This window comes from Hippopotamus amphibius, chromosome 16, assembly GCF_030028045.1.
Source record: "Hippopotamus amphibius kiboko isolate mHipAmp2 chromosome 16, mHipAmp2.hap2, whole genome shotgun sequence".
Classification (NCBI taxonomy): Eukaryota; Metazoa; Chordata; class Mammalia; order Artiodactyla; family Hippopotamidae; genus Hippopotamus; species Hippopotamus amphibius.
The window spans coordinates 17,451,872-17,479,822 of NC_080201.1; the positions used below are offsets into that span (position 1 = coordinate 17,451,872).

The window sequence follows — 27,951 nt, forward strand, 5'->3', positions numbered from 1 at the left end:
GCAACTAAGCCTGTGCGCCACACTGCTGAGCCTGCGCTCTAGAACCCATGAGCCACAACGACTGAGCCTGTGCACTGCAACCAATGAAGCTCATGTGCCTGTGCGCCTAGAGCCCATGCTCTGTAACAAGAGAAGTCACTGCAATGAGAAACCTGCACACCACAAGGAAGAGCAGCTTCCAGCTTGCCACAACTAGAGAAAGCCCGTGCGCAGCAACAAAGACCCAATGCAGCCAAAAAAAAAAAAAAAAAAAGACTCCAATGTCAAAGTAAGTCTATGCTCTGGGGCCAATTACTTGGTAGAGGGCTCTGGGGGCTCCAATGTTTCCAGCAAGATCCTTTAGCGGCTGCAGAGCTCTGTCACCCTCCTTTGGGCCTTTCACAACAACCCAGAAGGACAGGGAATTTGCAGGGTGAGATTTGAGTGGGCTGCCCAGAACTCTCTCAAAGAAAGGCTGAGGCAACATTCTCTGTAACTGCATTGAAAAGCCAGCCCATCAAATATAATCAGTGGGCTAATCACACTCAGAGTTAAAAAGAAGAACATGATATTATGTTCCTTTCTTACAGCTATTTGGTCAAAGACATGAAGTAGGTTTTATTTATTTCTATTTCTCTTATTACAAAGCATAGCAGTTTGTAAATAATAAAACACTCAGTAAGAATTTGTTGACTTAATGAATTAAGAGAAACTGATACTGTATATGTCCTCCAGCAGTTTAATCTGGCCATAAGAATACGTCATTTAGAGGAGGAAATGCAGGGGCTTAAGACATTGGTTTTTAAAAAGTTCCCAATTCAAGTTCCAGCCACACTAACCCAAGTTCCTTTATCTTGAAAATGGAGGTAATAAAACTTGCCTTATGGAGCTGTGTGTTAGGGTTAGATGACACATGTATCTCATTTATGACTTATAACAACCCCAACATGTACTTATTATTCATTCTGTTTCGGTCCTTCTTACTTCAAAGGAAGGGGCTACACCTACCTTATTTATTTTAGTATAGTCAATAAAAGTGGAGTATATACTCAATCAATATTTGCCCAGTAGAGGCATTCACTAGTCAGATCTTACAAGTAGTCATTGAAATTCTTCTAAATGCGTAAACTATAACCAAACACATAGGAGACAAAAAAAAAAAAAAAAAAAAAAAAGCTGAGCTGATTTCTTTTTGTCAACTTCCTGACTTTCTTTAGACCATAAACACCTGACTATGTACTATTATGTGTCACAAATATAGTTTTAAATAAACCTTTCTGAATCTCTCAACAATTTAACAGAAGGTGGTAACATGCCTCTGAAGGACATGCTGGCTTATGTATGCATGTGTATACACATGGTGTGTGCACACTAGGCATACATATCACGTTAAGATGTAACAGACTGGGACTTCCCTAGTGGCGCAGCGGTTAAGAATCCACCTGCCAATGCGGGGGACACAGGTTCGATTCCTGGTCCAGTAAGATCCCACATGCCGAGGAGCAACTAAGCCTGTGTGCCACAACTACTGAGTCTGTGCGCTAGAGCCCATGAGCCACAACTATTGAGCCCTCGTGCCACAACTACTGAAGCCTGTGCGCCTAGAGCCCATGCTCTGCAACAAGGGAAGTGAATGCAATGAAAAACCTGTGCACTGCGACAAAGAGTAGCCCCTACTCTACACAAATAGAGAAAGCCTGTGCACAGCAATGAAGAGCCAACACAGCCAATAAATAAAATTATTATTTTTTTAATTATTTTTTTGGGGTACACCAGGTTCAATCATCTGTTTTTATACACATATCCCCAATAAATAAAATTATTAAAAAAAAGAAAAGACGTAACAGACTAAGTGCCTGCACACGTGAGTACATGCATGCGTGTACACACACACACACACACATTTTAAAGAAATTCTGGCTCTCATCAAAGTGGTTTACTTTCAGCTAGTTTAATATGTCTGGCACAGCTCTAAATACAGAGTAAGTGATTAATAAGTACATTAATTGACCTGAATTGTGGAAAGTATTACCAAGGTAATATTAAAATAAAGCTGTGAATGAGAACAAAAAAGTTCAAAATTACCATTTAAAAATATAAGGAACCAAGTGGTTCTTATTCTCCCTCTCCTCAAACCATCTGTATTTAAACAACTGTGAGCCAAGGACTGAATAGATTTTGGTTTCCATTAAGATGAAGTTCAGCCGCCAGACACTAAAGACACAACACAAAACTAAAAGATGTTGAAAAGCCCTGCTGCACTCTTTGTTTTGGGAAGCATATCTTTCTGGATCCTTGAAGAAGATATGGTGACCCCACATGCCAGTGATGAGTGTGCTGGCCTGACCCCTGGACTCCACCCAGGAACACAGAGCATCCAGACTTTCCAGTTAAGGACTTCTCCATCCCAGGAAGCACATTCTGTGGCTAAGACAAAAGTCAGAGCCCCACAGTCCTTCATGTGGTGATCAACCACTCCATAGAGAAAATGAGTGGAAGACAGACAAGTGAGAAAGACAGTGTGGATGTGGTGGCTTTGGTCAAAATCCAAGGTGGGATCTAGTCACTGGTGTCATTGCTTGAATCATCTTTGTGGTTGTGAGGAAAATATAGAGCAGGTCCTAAATAGTTGAAGAATTGTGTCACTCTGACAACACTGAAAAAGCTATCCTTGTGCCAGTGTTAGATGACCCATGGAAATGCTGCCCATGCAGTTCTAAAGCCATGGAGATCCCTCACTTTCCAAAAGCAATGGAAAGGAAGATAAATCGCAAGACATTCTGCTCTCAAAACATTTTCTCTTTTTATGTAAATTCTGTAAAATGAGTTTTATGAAATAAAATACATAGAAAACAGGAGCAAAACTAAGTAACCCAACTTGCAATCAAGATATTCAAAGTAATTAAAACTATATTAGAAACTGTAATTGTGTCTTCATTGGACTACTCTCTGTTCTTGTTAAAATGAAAAGCAATCTGAAAATATACATACATAACTATATACACAAATATACATGTATGAAACCATACCTCCAAATTCATACAGACAAGCCACAAGAGGGAGCTTCAACAATGGAAAGAGACCAGGAGGCTTATTTCCTTTAGATGCTTATTTCAGTACCTATTGGGCACACATTTTCAAATTTTGGAAGAGAAACTCCTATTCCAAATTCTTTACTTTTCTATAGCCATAAGCTTTGCCAGATGCTCATATCTTGAAGGGTGTCTATCCATGTTCCAAATCTTCTTAACTAGAGGGTCAATGCACCTAGCATGTAGTAAATGAGTCTTTACACTATAAATAAAGATTTAAATAATGAACAGTAAAACTGCCATCTTGTACAGAGAGTGTTGTGAATGTATTCAGAGCCATGTAAAAAACTTATGAAAACTTTGCTACTGAAACAGAGAAACCCAGTTTCTTTCCATCATGATCACTTTAAGATGCCTTATTTCAGAACATTTTTAAGCCTGGCACACAGGATAGTAGTTTTTACTTTAAAATAAAGTATAACAGTTCCATTTAATTACTATTAGAAATGAAATGCTAGGGTCTGTACCTAGAGAGACTTCCTTGATCAGTTCAGCAGCAGCATGGCAACCCTGAACAAGTATCCGCGTCCAGGTCGACAGATCCCGATGTGTCTCCACCCTGAAGAGATGCATCTCAATGCCCTGCCGAGAGCCTGTCCTGGTAGCAAACGTAAGGTCAGATCCGAGTGAGGGTGATCGACACCCGGAGCCAGAATGAACCAACCTAGGACCACAAACAGAGCAAAGACCAAAAGTAATTAATGCACTGTCAGAGGAAAATGTCAGCAATTTCTACTGATTAATAAGATGAAAATTATAAAAGCGATCAGCAGTTTTTAGATAAGTATATTTTAAAACAAGATCATAGTCTTTCAAGTAGATATCATTTGGTTTTCCCATAAAATGGCCCCTGGTGTCACAGGCAGAACACTAGGCTAGATGGCTCAAAACCCCAATTTTCCATTAGCTTTTTTTTATGTCCCCCAAAGGCCATGCATATCAAAAAAAGATTCGATTTTGATTAAAAAATAAGCTCCCATACATGTATATCCTCCCCCATTATCATTATCACCAGAATAGTACTTTTTACCAAGAATAAACCTATACTGACACATCATAATCACCCAAAGTCAAGAGTCTACTTTGGGGTTCACTCTTGGTGTTGTACATTCTATAGGTTTCGACAAACATATAAAGACATACAACCATCCCTATAACATACAGAGAATTTTCATTGCTCTGAAAATCCTCAGTGCACTGCCTATTCATCGTCCCTCTCCCCTGGCAACCACTCATATTTTTATTGTCTCCATAGTCTTACTTTTTCCCAAAATGTCACAACATAAAGCCTTGTCAGACTGGCTGCATTCAATTAGTAATATGGATTCAAGGTTCCTCCATGTCTTTTCACAGCTTGATAGTTCATCTCTTTTTAGTGCTGAATATTTAATTGTCTGGCTCTACCACAGTTTATTTATCCATTTACCTACTGAAGGATACTCTGCTTGCTTCCAAGTTTAGGCAATTAAGAATAAACCTGAGGGACTTCTCTGGTGGTGCAGTTGTTAAGAATCCACCTGCCAGGGCTTCCTAGGTGGCACAGTGGCTGAGAATCTGCCTGCCATTGCAGGGGACACAGGTACGATCCCTGCTCAGGAAGATCCCACATGCCGTGGAGCAACTAAGCCCGTGCACCACAACTGCTGAGCCTGCGCTTTAGAGCCCGTAAGCCACAACTATTGAGCCCATGTGCTGCAACTACTGAAGCCCACGTGCCTAGAGCCTGTGCTCCGCAACAAGAGAAGCCATGGCAGAGAGGAGCCCGTGCACAACGAAGAATAGCCCCCACTCACCGCAACTAAAAAGAAAGCCCACGCACAGCAAAAGAGACCCAACACAGCCAATAAAATAAATAAATAAAATTAAAAAAAAAAAAAAAAAGAATCCACCTGCTAATGCAGGGGACATGGGTTTGATCCCTGGTCCAGGAAGATTCCACATGCTGAGGAGCAACTAAGCCCGTGTGCCACAACTACTGAGCCTGCACTCTAGAGCCTGTGAGCCACAACTATTGAGCCCGAGTGCCGCAACTACTAAAGCCTGCATGCCTAGAGCCTGTGCTCCCACAACAAGAGAAGCCACCACAATGAGAAGCCCACACACGGCAATGAAGTGTAGCCCTCGCTCGCCACAACTGGAGAGAAAAGCTTGCACGCAGCAGCAAAGACTCAATGCAGCCAAAAATAAATAAATAAAAAATAAAAATTATGAACATATTAAAAAAGAATAAAGCTGAGTACGCCAGAAACTAACACAACACTGCAAATCAACTACACATTAATTAAAAAAAAAAAAGAAAGTGGCTATAAACATCTTTGCAAAGAATTTTTTGTGAACATAAACTTTCAACTCCTTTGGGTAAACCAAGTAGTGGGATTTCTGGGTCATATGGTAAGAAAATGTTTGTAAGAAACCACCAAACCGTCTTTCACAGTGGCTGTACCATTTTGCATTCCCACCAGCATTGTAAGAGAGTTCCTGTTGCTCCATATCCTCACCAGCATTTGGTATTGTCTGTGTTCCAGACCCTGTCTATTCTAGTAAGTGTGTAGTTGTTTACTATTGTTTTAATTTGCATTTCCCTGATGACATGGGACGTGAAACATAATTTCATATTCTTATTTGCCAACTATATATTTTCTTTGGTGGGGCATCTATTCAGGTCCTTGGCCCATTTTTTTAATGAAGGTGTTTCTTTTTCTTCTTTTTCCTTTGGCCTGTGCCGCACATCTTTCGGAATCTTAGTTCCCCAACCAGGACTGAACCCACGCCCTCTGCAGTGGAAGCACACAGTCCTAACCACTGGACAACCAGGCAATTCCCAATTTGTTTTCTTACTGTTGAGCTTCAATAGTTCTTTATATATTTTGGATAACAGTCATTTATCAGATGTGTGTTTTGCAAATATTTATTCCTAGTCTGTGGCTTGTCTTCTAGTTCTCTGACACTGTCTTTCACAGAATAGAAATTTTTAGTTTTAATTAAGTCCAGCTTATCAATTATTTCTTTCATAAATCATGTTTTTGGTGTTGTATCTAAAAAAAGCTATCACATGGGACTTCCCTGGTGGCACAGTGATTAAGAATCTGACTGCCAATGCAGGGGACACAGGTTCGTTCCCTGGTCCAGGAAGATCCCACATGCCTCAGAGCAACTAAGCCGGTTCACCACAACTACTGAGACTGTGTGCTGCAACTACTGAAGCCTGCACACTGCAACTACTGAAGCCCATGCACAGCCAAAAAAAAAAAAAAGATGTGCCATCTTTTTACTTTAAAAAGTGAGTTCTAGGAACTCCCTGGTGATCCAGTGATTAGGACTTGGCACTTTCACTGCTGTGGCCTGGGTTCAATCCCTGGTTGGAGAACTAAGATCTCTCAGGCCACGTGGCCAAAACAGAAAAAAGGGAGTTCCAACTCACTTGGGGGGAGATAGGTAATAATGTCCCTTGAAATATTTTTACATGTAACAAAAATGAGAACTTGAACTAATCATTTTTGGGGGAAGATTCAAATCAAGTATGGGACAGCAATGAAACAAAGTAGAGAAGTTTCTATCATATGTCATACATATTCTGCCCCATGAGATGTTCATAAGAACAGGGTTTCAAGGTCAAAGATAAGAAATATGACACTCATGAACTAAAAACTATTTTCAGATAAAAGGGAAAGAACAGAATATTGTCTAAGAAAGTATAACTGTTTAAAATATATTTTAAAAATCTTTTCAACAGTGGAAAGCTTCCCACAAAGAAAATCTTAGTCCCAGATGGCTTTGCTGATGAACTGTACCAAATATTTAAAGAAGAATCAATGTTAATTCTTCATAAAGTCTCCCCCCCCCGCAAAAAAAAAAAACACAGAAGAGGAGGGAATACCTCCTAACTCTTTCCATGAAGCCAGTAATACCCTAATACCCAATCCAAAGACAGCTCAGCAAAACTACAGACCAATATCATTTATAAATTTAAGACATAAAAATCCTCATCAAATTATTAGCAAATTGAATCTAGCATGACCAAATAAGATTTATCTCAGAAGTGCAAGGCTGGTTTAGCATCCAAAAATCAATGTGGTAATTCATTTATAAATTGATTGGATTAAAAAGTTATTTTTAAATTGATTTATAAATTGATAAGCAAAACCATATAAACAGACCAAACGACAGAACCCACATGATCACTGTAATAGACATGGAAAAAATATTTTAACAAATCCAAAACCTTTCCATGGCAAAAACACTCAACAAACGTGGAACAGAAGGGAACTTCCTCACCTGGATAAAATGTATCTATAAAAAACCCATAGCTAGGGCTTCCTAGGTGGCGCAGTGGTTAAGAATCCGCCTCCCAATGCAGGGCACACGGGTTCAAGCCCTGCTCCAGGAAGATCCCACATGCCACGGAGTAACTAAGCCCGTGCGCCAAGGAAAAAAAAAAAAAAAAAAACCCATAGCTAACATTATACTTAATGATAAAAGATTGAATACTTTTGCCCTAAGAACAGGAAAAAGATAAGGATGCCCACTTACGCTACTTGTATTAAAAATTGTACTGGAGGGAATTCCGTGGCAGCACAGTGGTTAGGACTCAGCACGTTCCCTGCTGTGGCCCAGGTTCAATCCCTGGTTTGGGAGCTAAGGTCCTGCAAGCTGCGTAGTGCAGCCCAAAGTCAAATAAATAAATAAATACACAAATAGGTAAGTAAGTAAGTAAGTAAATAAAGTTAAAATAAAAAAAAAGAAAGTCCTAAAGAATCCACTAAAAACCTATTAGAATAATGAACAAGTTGAGCAAGATTGTAGGATGTAAGATCAAGACATAAAAATCAATGTATTGATTAAATACACTAGCAATGAACAATCCAAAAAGGAAACTAAGAAAACAATTCACTTACAACAGCATCAAAATTTAATACTACTTAAGAATAAATTTAACGAAAGTATAAAACTTGTACTCTGAAAACTACAAAACACTACTGAAAGAAATAAAAGAAAACCTAAATAAAAAGATATCCTGTATCATGGATTGGAAGACAATATTTTTAAGATGGCAATACTCCCTAGATTGACCTATAGATTCAATGCAATACCTATCAATTTCGTCTTTTTTTTTTTTTTTTGCAGAAATCGACAAGCTGACCCTAAAATCCACAGGTAAATGCCAGGGACGCTGAATCGCCAAAATAATCTTGAAAAAGAACAAAGTTGGAGGACTTACACCTCCGATTTCAAAACTAACCACCAAACTATCCAATTAAGAGTCCAGAAATAAACTCTCACATTTATGATGAATTGATTTTTGATGAGGATGCCAAGGGACTTCAATGGAGAAAGAAGTCTTTTCAACAAATGGTACTGTGATAACTGGATTTTCACATGCAAAAGAATAAAGTTTGACCACTACTTCACACCACATACAAAAACTGACCTCATATGGATAAAAGAATGAAATGTAGAGCTAAAACTATAAAACTTTTAGAAGAGAACACAGGATTAAGTCTTTGTGACCTTGGATTAAGGAAAGCCTGTTTACACATGACACAAAAAATGCAAGCAATGTAAGACTGATAAATTGGACTTCATCAAAATTAAAAACTTTTTGGCTTCAGATGACACCATTAAGAAAGTGAAAAGACAACCCACGAATGGGAAAAAATATTTTCAAATTATATATTTTATAAGGTATTATCTATAGAATATGTGAAGAACTCACTCATATAACTGAATAATAAAAAGACAACCCAATTATAAGACAAGGGATTTGAACAGACATTTCTCCAAAGAAGATATACAAACGATCAATAAGTATATGAAAAGATGCTCAATATCATTAGCTATTAGAGAAATAAAACTCAAAGTCATGACAATGTAGAGAAAATGGAACCCTCATACACTACTGATGAGATTTTAAAATGTTACTATAGCGGGGGACTCGAGGGAGGGTGGGGGGGGAGTTGAGGGAGGGAGGGAATATGGGGATATGTGTATAAAAACAGATGATTGAACTTGGTGTACCCCCCCCCAAAAAAAAATGTTACTATAGGAAAACAGCCTGGTAGTTCCTCAAAAAGGTTAAACACAGAGTGCCATACGACCCGGCAATTCTCTTCCTAGGTATATACAGTCTGCCCTTAGTATCTGCAGCTTTGCATTCACCAATATGGAGGTCCAACTGTACTAAGCCATTTTATATAAGGAACTTGAGCATCTGCAGATTTTGGTATCTATGGGGGTCCTGGAACCAACCCTCCCCAGGTACCAAAGGACAACCTTCCCCCCCGCAAATCAAAAACATATGTTCAGGACTTCCTAGGTGGCACGGTGGTTAAGAATCTGCCTGCCAATGCAGGGGACACGCGTTTGATCCCTGCCCCAGGAAAATACCACATGCCTTGGAGCAACTAAACCCGTGCAGCACAACTATTGAGCCTGAGCTCTAGAGCCCGTGAGCCACAACTACTGAGCCCATGTGCTGCAACTACTGAAGCTCATGCATCTACAGCCCATGCTCCACAACAAGAGAAGCCACCACAATGAGAAGCCTGCGCACCACAATGAAGAGTAGCGCCCCCTGCAACTAGAGAAAGCCCGTGCGCAGCACCGAGGACCCAACACAGCCAATAAATTAATTAATTAAAAAAAAGGAAAAAGAGAAATCTTAAAAACAACAACAACAAAAGAAACCCCCCACATATGTTCACACAAAAACTTGTACGTGAGTATTATAGCAACATTATTGATAACAGTCTAGTAAAAAAGTGGAAACAACCCAAATAGCCAACAACTGATGAATGTGCTACATCTATACAACGGAATATCATTAAGCCTTAAAAAGGAATGAAATTGTGACACACACTCCAACATGGATAAACTTTGAAAACATTATGCAAAGTGAAAGAAGTCAGACATAAAGGGCTATATAATATGATTCCACTTACATGCAATGTTCAGAAAGGCAAATCTATTAGGGCCAGAAAGTAGATTTGTGGTTGCTTAGGGCTGGGGGAGGGGTAAAATCAAGAATCACTGTTAACGGGTAAGGAGTTTCTTTTTTGGGGTGACAAAAGTGTCCTAATATTGATCGCATAACTGTGAACATATTAAAAACCATTAAACTTTATACTTTAAATGGGTGAATTGTATGGTATTTGAGTTATAACACAATAAAGCTGCTAAAAAAATAACGGTGAAGTATACATGTGGAAAAAACAAGAGGAAGCAATTCTCTTCAAGGTCATTAAACTATTCAACACTTTGTTTCATGACAACCATTTAATACAGTTTAATTTATTCACTTCTTACAAAAATATTTTCCCTATTTTTAAGAAGTTCCAAGTAGATCAGGATAACAGAACAAACACATTACCTCACTTCTAAGGAATCACTCAGCAGACAATGTTTTCCACATAGTATTCTTGGGTGAGAGACGTATACCAAAGGGAAGGAAATAAAATGGCTTGTTCTTAGCTTCACTGTAGGCTGTATACCTATAATATTTTTCTACAGATTTGCTAGTTCCTTCCTTTATTCCTTTAACAGTGACCTGAGCAAGACGACCTCTAAGAGTGAACGGATGCTCCTTCACATTTCCTTTCATTGCCAGGAAGTCACTACTGGTTCAGATAAAAGACAAGAGTGTGTCTCTCAAGGAAAAGGCAGTTTCTTATGATCTACCAACTGGTTTAGCCAACTTAATGACTCGTTCTCAGCCCTGGCTCTAAACTAGAATTGCCTGGTGCGTAGCTTTTAAACATTACTGATGTCTGGCTCCCATCCTCAAACATTCAAATTTAACTGGTTTAGGGTGGGGCCCTCAACCTTATTTTATTAAAAGTTCTCCAGATGGTTCAAATGTGTAGCCATAGTTGAGAAGCACTAAACAAATGGTTTGCCAACTTTTTGGTCTGAGGACCCTTCTACACTCTTAAAAACTACTGAGTACTCCAAAATACTTTTCTTCATATGGGTTATATTTATTGATATTTACTATAATGAGAAATTAAAACTGAAAAAATTTTAAAATATTAATTCATTTAGAAATAAAAAATAACATACCTGTTAGGTGTTATATATATAATATAAATAACTTACTTTTATTAAAATATTTTCCAAAACAAAAAAATTTTAATGTGAAGGATGGCATTGTTTTAAAGTTTTTTTGCAAATCTCTTTAATATCCAGCTTAATAAAAGACAGCTGAATTCTCATATGTGCTTCTGCATTCTGCTGCAGTATGTAGTTGAAGTATACCCAGCCTCACACAGGTATGCAGTTGGACAAGGAAGGAGTCTTTAATAGCCTTTTCAGATAATTGTGGCCATCTTTCTGTCCACCAAACCAAAACTCAGTAAGTGGTTTCTTAAAGGTTAGCTGCAATGTAGGATCTGAAAGCTTATCAATAAAGTTTTCATATCCTGTTACATTAAAAATCCGTTGGTCTCTCTTGCAGCTTGAAGAGATCTTTTTTACCCTTGCATGATTTTGTAGCATCATGTACTGATTATTTGGAACATATTTTTTCATTGAATTATGAACATTTTCCAAATGTTAATAGCATTTTATTATATCAAAAAATCACACTTACTAATATCACCACTGATCTCATCAGACAAGTCTTTAAGTATCGGAAAGCTATCAAACTCACAGTGACAGATACAAGTTTTCCAGAATTCTAAGTTTTGTTTGAAAGCTAGAAATTTATAATTGTTAACAAATACCATCAGTGTTTTCCATAAATGACAAATTCATTTTGGTTATTTTAGGGAAAAAAATGTCTGACAAATACCCAAGTCTGAGTAGCCATAGTTTGTCAGCCAGTTGTTTTTTCAGGTGAAAATGGTGTTCCATGAAAAAAATAGGTAGTTCAGCTCACAACTCAACCACACGTGCTTTCCTCTGCAACAGCCATCATACCTCATTATCAGCAGAAGCGGACTCTGAGCACTTTCCACTTCATCTCACAGATTATTAACAAGATGAATATTCAAGAGTTGAGATTAAATAAAACTAGTAATTTTCACTGCTTCAACAAAGACATTTTGAAGTTAAAATGGTATGTTTTCTCCCTGCAAGTCCATACAGTTTGGTGCCAACTGCCTTGATTCATGCTAAGGTACCAGCAATTTTACCAACCCTTAGTGCAAATGTCAACAGTGAAAAAAGCAAACAACATCTTAGCATTACTGTGAAAATAGTTTTGAACTTACAGACCCCCTGAAGAGGGGATCCCCAGAGGTCCATGAAAGTATAATTTGAGAACCACCTCCCTGAGCTGATCCTTGTAGAACTAACATGCCAATTACACATTAGCTATCTCAGCAAGAGTTAAATAAGTTTCAAAACTACTCCATATATGATCCAAGTAAGACAGAGTATGAGGAAAGTGACAGGGTGTATTCTACCATATTCAGTTTGACTGCTAATCCCAAATCAGACATTAAAAAATATAAAGTCCAGGAGAACTTTTCCTGCAGATTTGATTATGAAATATTTGGCAGAGGGACTCTAATTCAAACCAGCTGCTGGACTCTTGTTGCACAGCAGTTGGTTAGAACACACTGCCAAAAGGCCCCCTTTAGTGGGGAGGCCAGATGAGCTCATGCAAAGGCATTTCAGCAACTTTTGCCACTTAAGTCCCATAAGCACAACACCACTCAATTTTCCACATTGTAAAGTAGCCACACTTTCTCTGGGTCTTTTTCTTTTCCAGTCAAAGAAAGCTTACAGGAAAAGACTACAAAATGCACATCCTGCAAAATCCACGGCACCTATATCTATTTTTCTACCTGTATCATGCACCTGGCTTTAACCTCAAGAAATGTGTAAAATAAAAATAAAATAAATACATAAAATAAAAATCCTCTTCATTTATCACTTTCATGTTTTACTGAATTTCTCAACCATCCCGAAATATCAGCTATTAAGCACACACACACACACACACACACACAGAGCTCTGGCTTCTAAGAATCTATAAATGTGCAAGCCAAAACAAATGGTAACTCACATTAATTCATATCACCTTAATAGTGTTCTTTGATTTTTGAACTACAGTTAATTCTTAATTTATCAGAGACTATCTACCTTTGCCATTGGATCATCAAGGTCTTTTCCTTCTCTATACATTTATGTTATCTTTGTGTGTGTGTGTGTCTCATCCACTCATAAGAACATGTTCCAAAGTATTAGAATTAGTGAAAGTGAACATTCAGCCCTTTCTCATTAGTCATATATATCTCAAACTCTCTCTTTCCTCCACACTAAAAAAACATAAACACACCACTTTCTCGCTTTGCCTCTCTCTACAGGAAACCTCCTGGTCTGGGTTCCTCCTCTGGTCTCTTTCAGTGGCCATACTCTAACCCCTCTGGGAGGCCAAGGATGATTAAGCCCCCTTAATTCTATCAAGCAGTGACTTCCACCAATTCCATCTGGCCGACACAGCCACATGGAAAAACTAAACCCCTCACCTGCCTGTCACCTTTGCTCCTAATCCACCAATAATTCCTGAGCAAGGAGTGAAGAATCCTTGATGTTTCATTAATTAAACTTATTAAGAAACAACAGGTTCAGAGAGTTTTAGGCCCCACCCATTTAATTAATGGCCAAGTTCAATTTGCATGTTTAGACTGACCCAAAAATATATTTGAATTCCTCACATTTAATATAAAACTCTCTCTACTCATAACAACTGCTGGTTTAGAGCTAAGCTCTTCTTTTAACAATGGCAAAAAACCAGTTATACCTTTTACACAAATTCTTCCTTGACATATTTTCACTTAATAATAAATAATAATTATTGTAATTAAAGAAGCTACCACTTGAGCATCTACAATGTGTCAGGTACAACTGCAGGCATTTTACAAGTATTGACTCATTTAATACTCATACCCACCCTATCTCATTAGGGTCTACTTAACAAATAGAAAATCTGCAGCACAGAAAGGTTAAGTAACAGTGCTCCCAATTACCTACTGTAAGTGGCAGATTAGGAACTCAAACTTACTTTAAGAGTTGGTCTTATTCCTTTCTATTAAATATTATTGGCTTTTGGGGTTTGTTTTAATTATAACAGCTTTACTGAGATATAACTCACATACCATATAATTTACCACTTAAAACTGTACAGTTCAATGGATTTTATATAATGAGCGTTGTGCAACCACCAGCACAATTTTAGCACACTTTCCTTATCCTAAAAAGAATTCCTATACCCACTAGCAGTCACTCCCTATTTCTCCCGACTCCTGCCTCCCCCTCCAAAAAAAGAAAAAAAGAAAAAAGTAAAACCCTGGTAACGACTAATCTACTTTGTCTCTACAGATTTGTCTGTTCTGGAGATTTTATATAAATGGAATCATACAATATGTGGTCTTTTGCATCTGGCTCCTTTCACTCAGTGTAATGTTTTCAAGGTTCATCCATGCTGCAATGTCTTTCAGAACTTTTTCTTATTGCTGAATAACATTCCATTGTATGGACATGCCACATTTTGTTCATCTGTGCATCAGCTGTGGACACTTGGATTGTTTCCACAGTTTGGGTGTCATGAATGATGTTGTTATGAACTTTCATGCATAAATTTTTGTGTGGACATTTTTCATTTCTCTTGGATATACAACCTAGGAGTGGAATTGCTGGGTCTTAAAGTGACTCTATGTTTATCCTTTTGAGGAATTTTCAGACTTTTCCACATCAACTGCACCATTTTACACTCCCACCAGTAGTGTATGAGGTTCTATTTTCTCCTATATCCTAGTCTATGCTTGCATACTATCTTTCTAATTATAGCCATCCTAGTGGGTGGGAAGTGATAGTTCTCTGTGGTTTCAATTTCTAAGTCCCTGATGGTTAATTATGCTGAGCACCTTTTCAAGTGCTGATTGGCTATTTGGATATCTTCTTTGAACAAATGTCTACCCAGATCCTTTTCCCACTTTTTAATTGGGTAATTTATCTTTTTATTATTGAGTTATAAGAGTTCTTTATATTTTCTAGATACAATCCCAGATTAGATATATGATTTGCAAATATTTTCTCCCATTCTATGGGTTTTTTCACTTTCTTACTGGTGACATATGAAGTTTTTAATTTTGATGAAGTCCAATGTATTTATTTATTCTCTTGTTGATTGTGCTTTGGTGTTATATCTAAGAAGGTTCTGTTTAAACCAAGATCATTAAGATCTATTCCTGTATTTTTTTCCTAAGAGTTTTAAATCTTATTTATATCTTTTTCTTAGCTGCAAATTAATACCACACTGATAGTACCCACACAACCATCCCATTTCCTTCTTTAGTACCAAAGTACCTTGGTGGTTTAGATCCAGTCTAGTCAGTGTGCAGAAATTATTTGTTTATGGGATTGTAATTTCTGTGCTGAACAAAGGCTCAGCTAGGGGATGTCATAGGTTTCTGCTCCATCCCTCCAGTAACACACAGTTCAGGAAATGTCTAAGGATATAGCTACCCTCCTTGCAGTCTATGATCACAGCTAGAGCATAAGCCTCTTCCATAAACTTTAAGCTTAAGAGATCTCTAGTGATATTCATAAGCTACAAATCTTTGGAAAATATAAATTTAATTGCTCTAATTATATCTACTGAAACATGTCTACATGTTTTGTTATCATTCCTGTCATGTTCCCAACGTCACTACAACAGAGAAACTGTAATTTAAGTAAGAAAATTTAACTCAACTAAGATTTATTGAAGGCCTACTATATGTAAAGCATTATGGGAAAATGCTGAGCTAAGTCATAGTTCTTGACCTCAAGGAGATTATAATTTAGTGAGAATTTTAAAAAGAAAGAAAGAAATAAAACCAGAGAAATTGATGGTTAAATTCAGTCTTTCTGCAAGACCATTATGTCCTGAAGGAATTAATGACAGCACACCTCTCTAACTCTGAGGCTCAATAAATCCTTTATCTCTATTCTGTGATCTATGGGCTCCAGCTCTAAATTACAAAGAAACTCCTGAAAAGCTATGTGAAAATTATCTTTTTACAAAAAGCATGATATATGTAAGGGAACTTGGAAAATTGAAGAGCCCCCTATATAACATAAAAGTCATCCCATAATATAAGAATACTCTTCCTCATGTGAATCTTTGTCTGCTGAAAGCAGGAACCCCCACAACACTCTCCATGGGACATACCAGATGACTCCATCATTTCACCTTTTGACTACCCAATACTTTTCTGTGGGGCTCCCTTTTAATGCATAGTTTTTGAGCTATATCAAAACCTGATTCTTTTTTAAGCCCAAATAACACTGAATGTGAATATGTTTTCTAGCTTCACACTAGATAACTAGTTTCCAGTTATTTCTTAAGACATCTTGGCCCCCAAATCTACGTTTCTCTATTCTTTTCCTTTCTAACTTCCCCACATCTGGCATGCTAGAAACACTCTGTTGCTTCGGGTCAAATAAATGTTTATTCGATGGAATCAAAATTATGTACTCTTATACTAGAAAGAGAAGTTGAAGAATATTTTGACTGAGTTATGTGGTTTATCCACAGTACCACACTCTGGTTTAAAGGATTTCATCACTCAGTCAAAATGCTGCCACAATTTCAGTGGTTTTCTAGTCACAGTCAATAAACTAAGGAAAAAAAACACTATTTACTTATCTTCATGACTAAGCAAGTCTTGGAAAGAGCAGTTAGGAAGCTGCTTCAACAACTTAAAAAATACACAGAAACATACTAGTGACAGAAACCATTTATTCTAAGCTAGGAGCTGCGAAATAATAAGGTTGTGAAAGAAAAGTTTTTGTCTAAATCAGCTATATCGGCTACTTAAATGTTATTTTAGGCACCTAAAAGATAATAGAATTCATTTAAAAATTCTTTAGTAGCTTTAGAGTAGGATATATATTTTATTTGTTTTCTTTAGTCTTACCTTGTGGCAACAAGAGGGTAGCTATGGCACGGTGATGCCCAGGCATCCCTTGTCCACGGCATACAGTCATAAAGCAGCAAATCCTTCTCAGTCACAGCCATGAGGACAGGTCTCCACTGTTGTCTACCACCATCTAGTTTTGCCTGTTACAATGGTGAAATACAGAAAGTAGAGCTAACTGTAATGATCTGTAACTGTAAAAGTTTCTTCAGTGACAGCATAAGATAGTGGGTTTCCATTCTGTTTTCCCCATCCTAACAGACATCAGGAAAAGGAAACATCCCATCAGGTTCCTTCCCACTTGCAGGGATTCTCCACTGGGAGGTGTGAGGTGGCTTGTGTAGTTTGAGAAAGCTCTCCCTGAATGAGTTACAGACATTTTCTAATGATATGACACAGTTTTTCTCCCCCTATTCCACAATAACTAATTATCACCAATTTCAACTAAATACACAGTAAAATATGCCTGATGTGGGAGTAACATTCTAAGTACAGGATAGAAACTATTACCAAATAAGTCTGTATAATCTAAACATTAGTGTTTTTCAAGTATTTTTCATCAAGACCTACAATAATACATTTTACATTGCAACTCAACATATACATAAACATACTGAATTTAAAAATTTCCAAACCAACACAATTCCTATACTTTGTGCAATGCACTCTGATAATTTCTATCTTATTTTTTTTAAATGCCAGTATGACCAACCTACGTTGTATTTTGGAAAAAGCTGATATAAACTATTGTCACAGTTCCCCATTACAGTTCAGGAAGTTTATGTTTCAGTTTCAAATGTACCATTGCATTTAATTGCATAAACCTCAGTTATCTCTGTGATGGTTTAAAAGTGTAGGAAAACAACCACTATTTATACATATTGTCAAGGATCCAAGGCCAAAAAGCAAAAGATTACGTTCAAGAAAAGCCCTGGTATCATCAAAATGTTTGCCTTCATAAGATGAGACCTTTGAGCAGGGAACGCTTAACAACAGAGTACTTTAACCCTCATCTTTTCAGCTCACTATCACTGGTGGCTTCAAGGTGATTTTAAATTGATGAATCACTTATCTCGTACTTGTCTTCAGATCCACTTTTTATTTTCTCTTCCTTAATGACTTCTGAAGGTAATCTGAACATGTCGGAGTACCTTAAGAATACATCTATAATCTGAAAAGTGGCCTGAGTGGTTTGGTTCTGTGCTATAACATCCACCAGTGGGACTCTTTTCTCCTAGCTAGAGCCATGAGCTGATTCCAGGAGTGGGAAATGAATTCCTGCCAGTGAAGTTACCCATGTTCGACCATGTGCTGAAAGCACAAATATATGACCCAACTCTGAGAATTTAAGCAAAGTACGGTAGAAATAATTAACACTTTCCTTACCAGTGAACCCAAGGTTTCTAAGACTCTATATTAGTCTAGAGGTAACTCTGTAATGTCTGGAAGGAAAGTATCAGCTGTAAAGAGGTTCTCTTGGATTCTTAAAATTTGGGGTCATAGATACCCCGGAGGGATTTCTAGCTTATGTGCACTAACAAATCTTTGTCTCTGAGATTGTTATGGATAATATTTCATAAGGAAAATAATGTAAAAATCTATCTTGCCAAAGGGATAAAATAATCTGATTTTTTAAATTAATTTTTTTGCTAAGTTATAAGACAGCTTTTGAACACTAGATCAGCATATATATATTTAAAAAACCTAAATTAAATGTATTTCTTCCCAAAGGAGAGAATGGAAAACTGCTAATGCCAACAGAAGCAATATCCATTTTCAAGACAGAGAACTCTTTTTTCACTTAACAATTTTTTTAAAGTATTTATTCTTTAGCTCTTTTGAGTCCTTAGTTTTTGGAGAATATCTTTTCTCTCTTCTACTTAGCACTGGAGAAAAATGAAGCCTCAGTTTAAGTCATTCTGTTTGCCTATTTGCCTTAACTTATAAGGATACTGTTTGCTTTCACTGGAATCAAAATGCCACCTGCTATATATAGTATGTGTTTTCAATGTGGTATCAGTACAAGCAGCCTTGGGGCTCCACTGTTGAGGTGTTTTTTTTTTCTCGACTATCGAGTTTTTGGCCAGAGCAAAAAGGGATACTAATGTTAGGGTTCTGGTTTGCTTGTGTTTTAATACCCACACATGCATACACCTGGCCAAACAACGGCCTTTTCCAAATTTTATTTTCTAATAACTAGAGCCGAATAGCATTAAAGACGAAAAATTAATAAAAGTTATTATTCATTCCCTAAATTTCTTCGTTCTACAAATCTTTTAAAGAAGTGATGTAGGGGCTTCCTAGGTGGCGCAGTGGTTAAGAATCTGCCTGCCAATGCAAGGGACACAGGTTCGATCCCTGCTCCAGGAAGATCCCACATGCCACGGAGCAACTAAGCCCGTGTGCCAAAAAAAAAAAAAAAAAAAAAAAAAAAAAAAGAAGTGATGTACTTCTGTTCTTTATGTATTTTATTATTACAATAGAAAACATGGAACAAAAAATGAACTGTTCCACTAATCCTGATTTAGTGTATATGTTCCTAATTTGAGTCTTTACACAATTTGAGAATAACCAGGGACAAAGTACGAACTGTGGAAACAAAGCTTTCTTTGGCTATCCTGGCTTTTCTATCAATACTCGAATGCTTAAAAATACTTATTTTGTAGGTAACATATGTTCTCCCATTTGGTGGACTTAAAGAAAATTTCCTCTTACGAATATAACCAACTAAAAGGTAAACTATCAGTCACATAAAAATCAGTACCAATAAAGAGATAGAAATCCCTTGCACAGAACAGATTATCTATTGGTTACCAAATATCTGTAGCATAGGTTTTACCTATTTTAAGCAAACTCAATTTATGACAATGTGAAATAACAAATAAATCAAGGAGAGATCACTTAAAGTTAAATAAATGGGGCTTCCTAGGTGGTGCAGTGGTTGAGAATCCACCTGCCGTTGCAGGGGACAAGGGTTCAATCCCTGCTCCAGGAAGATCCCACATGCCGCGGAGCAACTAAGCCCGTGCGCCGCAACTACTGAGCCCATGTGCTGCAACTACTGAAGCCCACGTGCCTAGAGCCCGTGCTCTGCAACAAGAGAAGCCAAAGCCCACGTGCCTAGAGCCCGTGCTCCGCAACAAGAGAAGCCATGGTAATAAGGAGTTTGCGCACCACAACCAAGAGTAGCCCCCACTCACCGCAACTAAAAAGAAAGCCCGCGTACAGCAAAAAAGACCCAACACAGCCAATAACATATATTAATTAATTAATTTAAAAAAAATTTTTTTTTTTGGGCACATGGGCTTAATTGCTCCGTGGCATGTGGGATCTTCCTGGAGCAGGGATCGAACCCATGTCCTCTGCATTGGCAGGCAGATTCTTAACCACTGCACCACCTAGGAAGCCCCTAAAAACATTTTTTTTAAAAGTTAAATAAATGATCCTTCCTTAAGTAATCTGCCCCAAATGACTATCTTTTCTAGCTACAACTGAAATAGTTTCATTTATATGCAAGTTTTTCAGGAAATACATCTATTGCTAAAAGAAATGTTTATCTGTTTTAAAGAGATTATACGATCTAAAATTATCTTCACAATTTTTTAAAATTAATTAATTTATTGGCTGCGCTGGGTCTTTGTTGCCGCACACAGGCTTTCTCTAGTTGCAGTGAGCAGGGGCTACTCTTTGTTGTGGTACACAGATTTCTCATTGAGGTGCCTTTTCTTATTGCAGAGCATGGGCTCTAGGCGCATGGGCTCAGTAGTTGTGGCACACAGGCTCAACAGCTGTGGCTCACGGGCTTAGTTGCTCTGTGACATGTGGGATCTTCCTGGACCAGGGATCCAACTCGTGGTCCCCTGCATTGGCAGGCAGATTCTTAACCACTGTGCCACCAGGGAAGTCCCTTGAACATTTTCATACTCATAGAGTTAAATAATCTTACAGTTAAAAAAGGCTTTGCCATTTACCTAGATCAACTTTTATCAGATATATAAGTTCATTATAACACTCCTGAGAAATGGTATCCAGCCTTGCTTGAACACCTTATTCTAAGTGTATTTGATTTGGGTAACCCAAACAACTACTTGGAAAAAGTAAAAATCATGAATAGTTTAGAAACAGCACTTTGGATTAGTTCCATGGTACTGCTTTTAAAAAAGTTGAAATTTTTCGACTTATTATTTCCCAACCCTGAGCTTCTGTTTTTGGACAGTATTTTATAATTAATGACTTGTTTGCTTGCTTTCTGCATGTATATATGTAGACAAAGGAAAAGAATTACTGAACATCTACTATACACAAAGCATTAGGCTAAGTTCTCTGGGGGCGAAAGATTTGAGAAAAATGTGCTCCTATCTTCCAAGAGCTCACAACTGAGTGTAGGAAACACACATAAATACAGTCCATAAAGGGCAGATTCTGATGAATTTGTGGCTTTATTTTTCTCCTTTCTACTTGTCTGTACGTACCATAAAACAAATTAAGTTCACTTCAAAGGTCTGGCAACTCTCATACACTGCTGGTGGGAATTCAAATTAGTTCAACCTTGATGGAAGGCAATTTGGCAATATTTATCAAAATTACAAACGCATATACCCTTTGTGGTAGTTTAAAAAGATGTCCACAAATTCTTTACCATTCTTTCCTTTAAGAGCTGGAGCCCTAGGGCGTAGACTGGACTTAGTAACCCACTTCTAACGAAAAGAATAGAGCAGAAGGGACTAGGTCATAAAAGTTATTGTGGCTTCCATCTTGTTCCCTTTTAGATCACTTGCTCTGAGGAAAACCCACAGCCATGTCTCCAGGACACTCAGGCAACCTTGTGGAAAGGCCTGCATGGCAAGGAACCGAGGAATTCTGCCAACAAGCAGCAAGAAACTGAGACCTCCTGCCGACAGCTAAATAAATGAATCATGTTGGAAGCGGACCTGCCAACCCAATCAAGCCCTCAGATGACTGCCACCTGGCTGACAGCTTGACTGCAACTTCATGAAGGGTCGTGGGCCAGAATCACCCAGCTAAACTGCTACCAGATTCCTGATCCTTAGAAACTGTGGGAGGTAAAAGCCACTAAGTCTTAAGGGATAATTTCTTTTATAGCGATAGATTACTAAAATACCCTTCGAACCAGCACTTCTGGGATTTATCCTACAGGTATAGAAATAGCCCGTGTTCTATGAACTCTAATGATCAAAGCTCAGGAAATGATGTAAAATTTTGGATAAATCCGTTTCTAAGTTTTGAAGTTTTACTACTCACTACCAGAAACTTAAGATACATTCAGATAACGTGTGTTCTCTTATTATCTGATCTACCTGAACTCGGGATCCAAAGAGTTTGGATAGCACACGTGTGGAAAGGCAAACTACAAGGTTATCCATTATAGCATCCTTTGTAATGGCAAAAGATTATGACAACAAAACTGGGGGGAGTGCTTATTCAACTACAGCCACACAATGGAAAACTATACAGTTGTAAAAAAGAATGCTTTCTGTGCTTTGAGATGGAAATATCTCCATGATATATTGTTTAATGAAAAAAACAACAGGGACTTCCCTGGTGGCGTAGTGGTTAAGAATCCGCCTACCAATGCAGGGGACATGGGATCAAGCCCTGGTTCAGGAAGCTCTCACATGCCATAGAGCAACTAAGCCCATGCACCACAACTATGGAACTCATGTGCTGCAACCACTGTAGCCCGTGCGTCTAGAGCTCTGCAACAAAAGAAGCAACCGCAATGAGAAGCCTGCGCACTGCAACAGAGTAGCCCCCTCTCGCCACAACTAGAGAAAGCCCATGCAAGACCCAACACAGCCAAATAAATAAATAAATTTTTAAAAAAAGAAGAGAAAACAACAGCAAAGTATAAAGTAGTGTGCATAATATGCCATCTTCTTTTATAAAAGAGGAAAAAAGCATATATATTCATAATTGCTTTAATTTGCATAAAGAAACTCTCAAAAGAGTCACTAGAAAGGAATGAAGTGATTACCTCCCTGGGTGCAAAGAGGTAGGAATCAGGTGGATGGTGGACCAGAAGGAGCGTGAGACTTCACCTATTAACTTTTTATTCTGACTTTTGAACCATGTGAATGTATTACCTTTTTAAAATCATGAAGATTTCTAACATTGTTGAAAGCACAGAACAATTACCACTCAATCGAGTTTTCAACCAGTGTATAAAAATATAGAAAATGGTAAACATAACTAAAACACTAGAACTTCCAAAGTCATAAATACTTATACCATGATTTTCACCAGTTCCTTCTACTTATTTATTCTCATTATTCCTCCTAGAAATCATCACAATACTAATTCTGTGTTCTAATTTATTAGAGTCATTATTAAAATGTTCATAAAATTTCACAGCTGAAAAAAAAGTAGATCAGTGGAGTCCAAAACTGATCCACTACACAATCATCTAGGGAGCCAAGTGAGATTTCCAGGCACCCCATCATTGGTCTACCAAGTGCGAACTCTTGATGGGTAGCATGCGGAGCCAGACCTGGGGAACCATATTTAAAACAAAACAAAACAGGGCTTCCTAGGTGGCGGAGTGGTTGAGAATCTGCCTGCCACTGCAGGGGACACGGGTTCGATCCCTGCTCCAGGAAGATCCCACATGCCGCAGAGCAACTAAGCCCGTGTACCACAACTATTGAGCCTGAGCTTTAGAGCCCGTGAGCCACAACTGTTGAGCCCATGTGCTGCAACTACTGAAGGCCACGCGCCTAGAGCCCGTGCTCCACAACAAGAGAAGCCATGGCAATGAGGAGCCCACACACCACAACGAAGAGTAGCCCCCACTCACCGCAACTAAAAAGAAAGCCCGCGTTCAGGAAAAAAAAAAAAAAAACCCCAACACAGCCAATAAAATAAATAAATAAATAAATAAATTTATAAAACAAAACAAAACAAAACAACAACACAAAAGAACAAAACCTCTCTGGGCTGATGTTGATGCAATCCCTGCCTGTTTGCACACATGAAGGAATTAGGATGCAAAGAAATGAAGGAACATTTAAAAAGATCTAAAACCAGTGAAAAAGAGAGATAGTACTTGAATACTCATCTCTGAATCCCTAATCCTGTCTTCTGTTTTCAACTCCCTCTGGCCCAGCTGTCAGTGAAGGACCAGAAAGAAAACATCATGTAGAACTTTGTCTCCCTTTTGTCAAACTTGGGATCTAAACTAACTTGGATTATGTTCTTCCTTTTCCTTCACCCAACATCTACTTAGGTTTTCTTGTTTCTCTTCATTTTTCTAGAAGACAACTGTACATGTGTTTAATGGCTTCTAAAACGTTTTGTATATTTTATACTTTTCCCAGACCAGGGAGTGAGTCTGTTGTCTCTGAAACTCTGTCAATAGACTAGAACAGGAATTAAGAAACTATGACTTGTGGGCCAAATACAGCCCACTACCTGTTTTTGTAAATAAAGTTTTATTGAAACCCAGTTACATCTATTCATGTTCATATCATCTATGATTTTTTTCCTCTTTTTTTTTTTCAGCTCTTTATTGGAGTAAAATTGCTTTACACTGTTGTGCCAGTTTCTACTGTACAACAAAGTGAATCAGCTGCACTTATACATATATATTTTCTTGCTATAATGGCAGAGTCAAGTAGTTGTGGCACTAATAACCCTTTGCAGAAGTTTGCTGATCCTATTCTAAAATCGTGAATGGACTTCCTAGGTGGCGCAGTGGGTAAGAATCCGCCGGCCAATGCAGGGGAAATGGGTTCGATCCCTGCCCCAGGAAGATCCCACATGCCTTGGAGCAACTAAGCCCGTGCGCCACAACTATTGAGCCTGCGCTCTAGAGCCTGTGAGCCACAACTACTGAGCCCACGTGCCACAACTACTGAAGCCCACGTGCCTAGAGCCCGTGCTCTGCATCAAGAGGCCATCGCAATGAGAAGCCCGTGCACCACAATGAAGAGTAGCCCCCGCTCGCCGCAACTAGAGAAAGCCCGTGTGCAGCAACGAAGACCCAACACAGCCAATGATATAAATAAATAAATAAATTTATAAAAAAATAAAAAATAAAAAAATAAAATCGTGAAAATTATCTTCAGTCAGTAAGGACAGAGATGTTAATAAGAGCCTCTTTTTTAGTTATGTTATGATGATGATTACCATGACAGTCAATTCCTCTGGTGGAGGTGGTAATTAGCAACAAATAGCTAAACACTAGGGGAGGAGAAACAAAAGACAAACAAAAGATCTGCAAGCTAGACATCCAGGACCTGACTGCGTGATAAATATTACAGTCACACGAAATGAGGGAACCATCCTGGCTCTGAGTGGTGACCCGGTGAGACCCTGCCCTGCCTCCCAGCCTACCTGTTCTGCCAGCCAGGCAATGTGCTTAACCTCCTTGCTGCCTCCTGCTGTACTCGTTGCACCAAGCATGGCATTGAGTTCAGCCAACACCTGTGGGAGGAGAGCCATTATGTTGGTGTGGATAGCTACGAACCAGGAGTGTGCTGTGGCTGTATCCTTGCAGCGTAGGATCAATGTGTTCCTGCTATCAGGCGAATGTAGCTCTATCAATCTGTGTGGAAAAAGAAAAAAAAAAAAGTGAGCTAGATCAGAAGCCATCAAACCTGCCATGGTTTAACATACATAACTAAAAATCTACTTTAAATTTACATTCCAGAATATAAATACTTTCTCTTAATTCCTTGGGGTTCAATTCCAGAGAAATCCACATGTGGAAAGATCATCACCAGAAAGACTAACTGCTGGGTCTGTTGTTTCAGTATTAATGTAGAGACCTAAGATGAGGGATCCTATTGTAGAGTATGCAGTAGAACACTTCACTTTGCCTTAATTTCCATCTCAAAGAAATGGAAACCGTGCTTGTTGAATCTCATAGGCACATTGAAAAGAAAGAACTATTAGTTTTTTAAATACTTAGAAAACTCTGGTATACAGCATTGCTAGGTAAATAAAACCTATTGCCAAACAGTGAACTGAAATTTCCACTGTGTGAAATAAAGAAAATAGCTGAGGGCTTCCTAGGTGGCGCAGTGGTTAAGAATCCGCCTGCCAATGCAGGGGACACAGGTTCGATCCCTGCTCCAGGAAGATCCCATATGCCACGGAGCAACTAAGCCCGTGTGCCAAAAAAAAAAAAAAAAAAAAGAAAATAGCTGAAGACTATAACTCTTCATGAAAATCTGAAATTGTTTTTTAGGGTCTGGGTCACATTACATGATTAAATCATCCGCTGAGTCATGGTAGAAGAATAGTTAAGAGATCTTCAACTCTATGAGTATTATTTGTTAATGCTCAACTGAGAATAATCTATACTTCAAAAGTAACCTTTAGGAATTACCTAAATTTTTTAAAAAGTACACTCAACAAATTCCTTATAAAGCAATTCGTTGGGTACTTTATTGTGTTTTGATAAAAGTTTTTGCCAAGATGAATTTTAAAAATCAATCAATAAATGACTAACATATATAAACTGCTGTTTTCTAACAGTGAATATACATATCTTTTAAATGGAAAAATAATTTGGTAAGCTGGAAATTGACAAACTGCCACTGACCAAGGAGAGATCTTTTTATTCTTTTATCTTTCTGAAGATAGTTTTTGCTTCCTTGCAGCACTGTCACCAGATCCCATACCACCTGTCAAAGATGACCAGTTTATATGTACACCAGTATTTCTGCCTTGAAGCCCAGATAAAGTAGAGAGAAGAAGAAAAGAGATTTCTGACAAAGAGCTTAGCATTCACATTGACCTTTATTTAGTCCTCTATATAATTTTATAATGTTTTTTCTTTTTAATGTAATTTTTCACTATATCAATTGTTGCTGTCATGGTCCTTAACATAAATATTTGTTGGCTAAAAAAAAGATTATATTCTCTAAAAGAAAAATACACATTTGTTATGGGAAGATTTAAAACAGTACATTACACTCACTCCCTGGCCCTGAACTCCTGGCAACTGCTGATCTTTTTACTGTTTCCAAGGAATCATACAGTACGTAACCTTTTCAGACTGGCTTTTTTCACTTAGCAACATGCATTTACGGTTCCCCCATATCTTCTGTGGCTTGAAAGCTCATTTCTTTTTATCGCTGAGTAATATTCCACTGTCTGGACAAACCACAGTTTGTTTATCCATTCACCTATTGAAGAATCTCTTGGAATCCGCCTGCCAATGCAGGGGACGTAGGTTTGAGCCCTGGTCCAGGAAGATCCCACATGCCATGGAGCAACTAAGCCCGTGTGCCACAATTACAGAGCCAGTGCTCTACAGCCTGCGAGCCACAACTACCGAAGCCTGCATGCTGCAACTACTGAAGCCTGCACAACTAGAACCTGCGCTTTGCAACAAGAGAAGCCACTAAGCCACTGCACTGAGAAGCCTGAGCACTGCAATGAAGATTAGCCCCCGCTCACCACACCTAGAAAAAGCCTGCCTACAGCAATGAAGACTAAACACAGCCAGAAGAAGAAGAACCACCACCACCACCACCACCACCACCTTTTGGTTGTTTTCAAGTTTTCGCAGTTACAGTTAAAGCATTTGTATGTAGGTTTGTGTGTGGACATAAGTTTTTGACTCATATGGGTAAATACCAAGGAGCACAACCGCTGAGTTACATGGTAAGACTACGTTTAGCTTTGTAAGAAACTGCCAAACTGTCTTCCAAAGTAGCTATACCATTCTGCATTCCTACCATCAATGAATAAGCCTTCCTGTGGCTGTATATCTTTGCCAGCATGTGGTACTGTCTGCTGGATTTTGGCCATTCTAATATGCGTATAGTCGTATTTCATTGTTTTAATTTGCAATTCCCTAATGGCATATGATTGGAGCACCTTTCACATGCTTATCTGCCATTTGCATTTCTTCTTTGGTGAAGTGTCTGTTCAGATTTGTTGCCCATTTAAAAATTGGATTGTTTTCTTATTGTTGAGTTTTAGGAATTCTTTGTATATTTTGGATA

At 38.2% G+C, this 27,951-nt stretch overlaps 1 protein-coding gene across 1 annotated transcript in view; it reads right to left on the bottom strand.

Moving 5' to 3' along the window:
* The window catches only part of SNTB2 (syntrophin beta 2), a 96,659-nt gene that overhangs the window by 15,514 nt on the left and 53,194 nt on the right, over nt 1-27,951 (bottom strand). The window contains exons 3-5 of the mRNA XM_057711765.1: nt 25,328-25,538; nt 16,976-17,118; nt 3,539-3,735 (exon numbers count right to left, since the gene is read on the bottom strand). Coding sequence (XP_057567748.1) covers nt 3,539-3,735; nt 16,976-17,118; nt 25,328-25,538 — 551 coding nt within the window. The remainder of the gene's footprint in view (nt 1-3,538; nt 3,736-16,975; nt 17,119-25,327; nt 25,539-27,951) is intronic.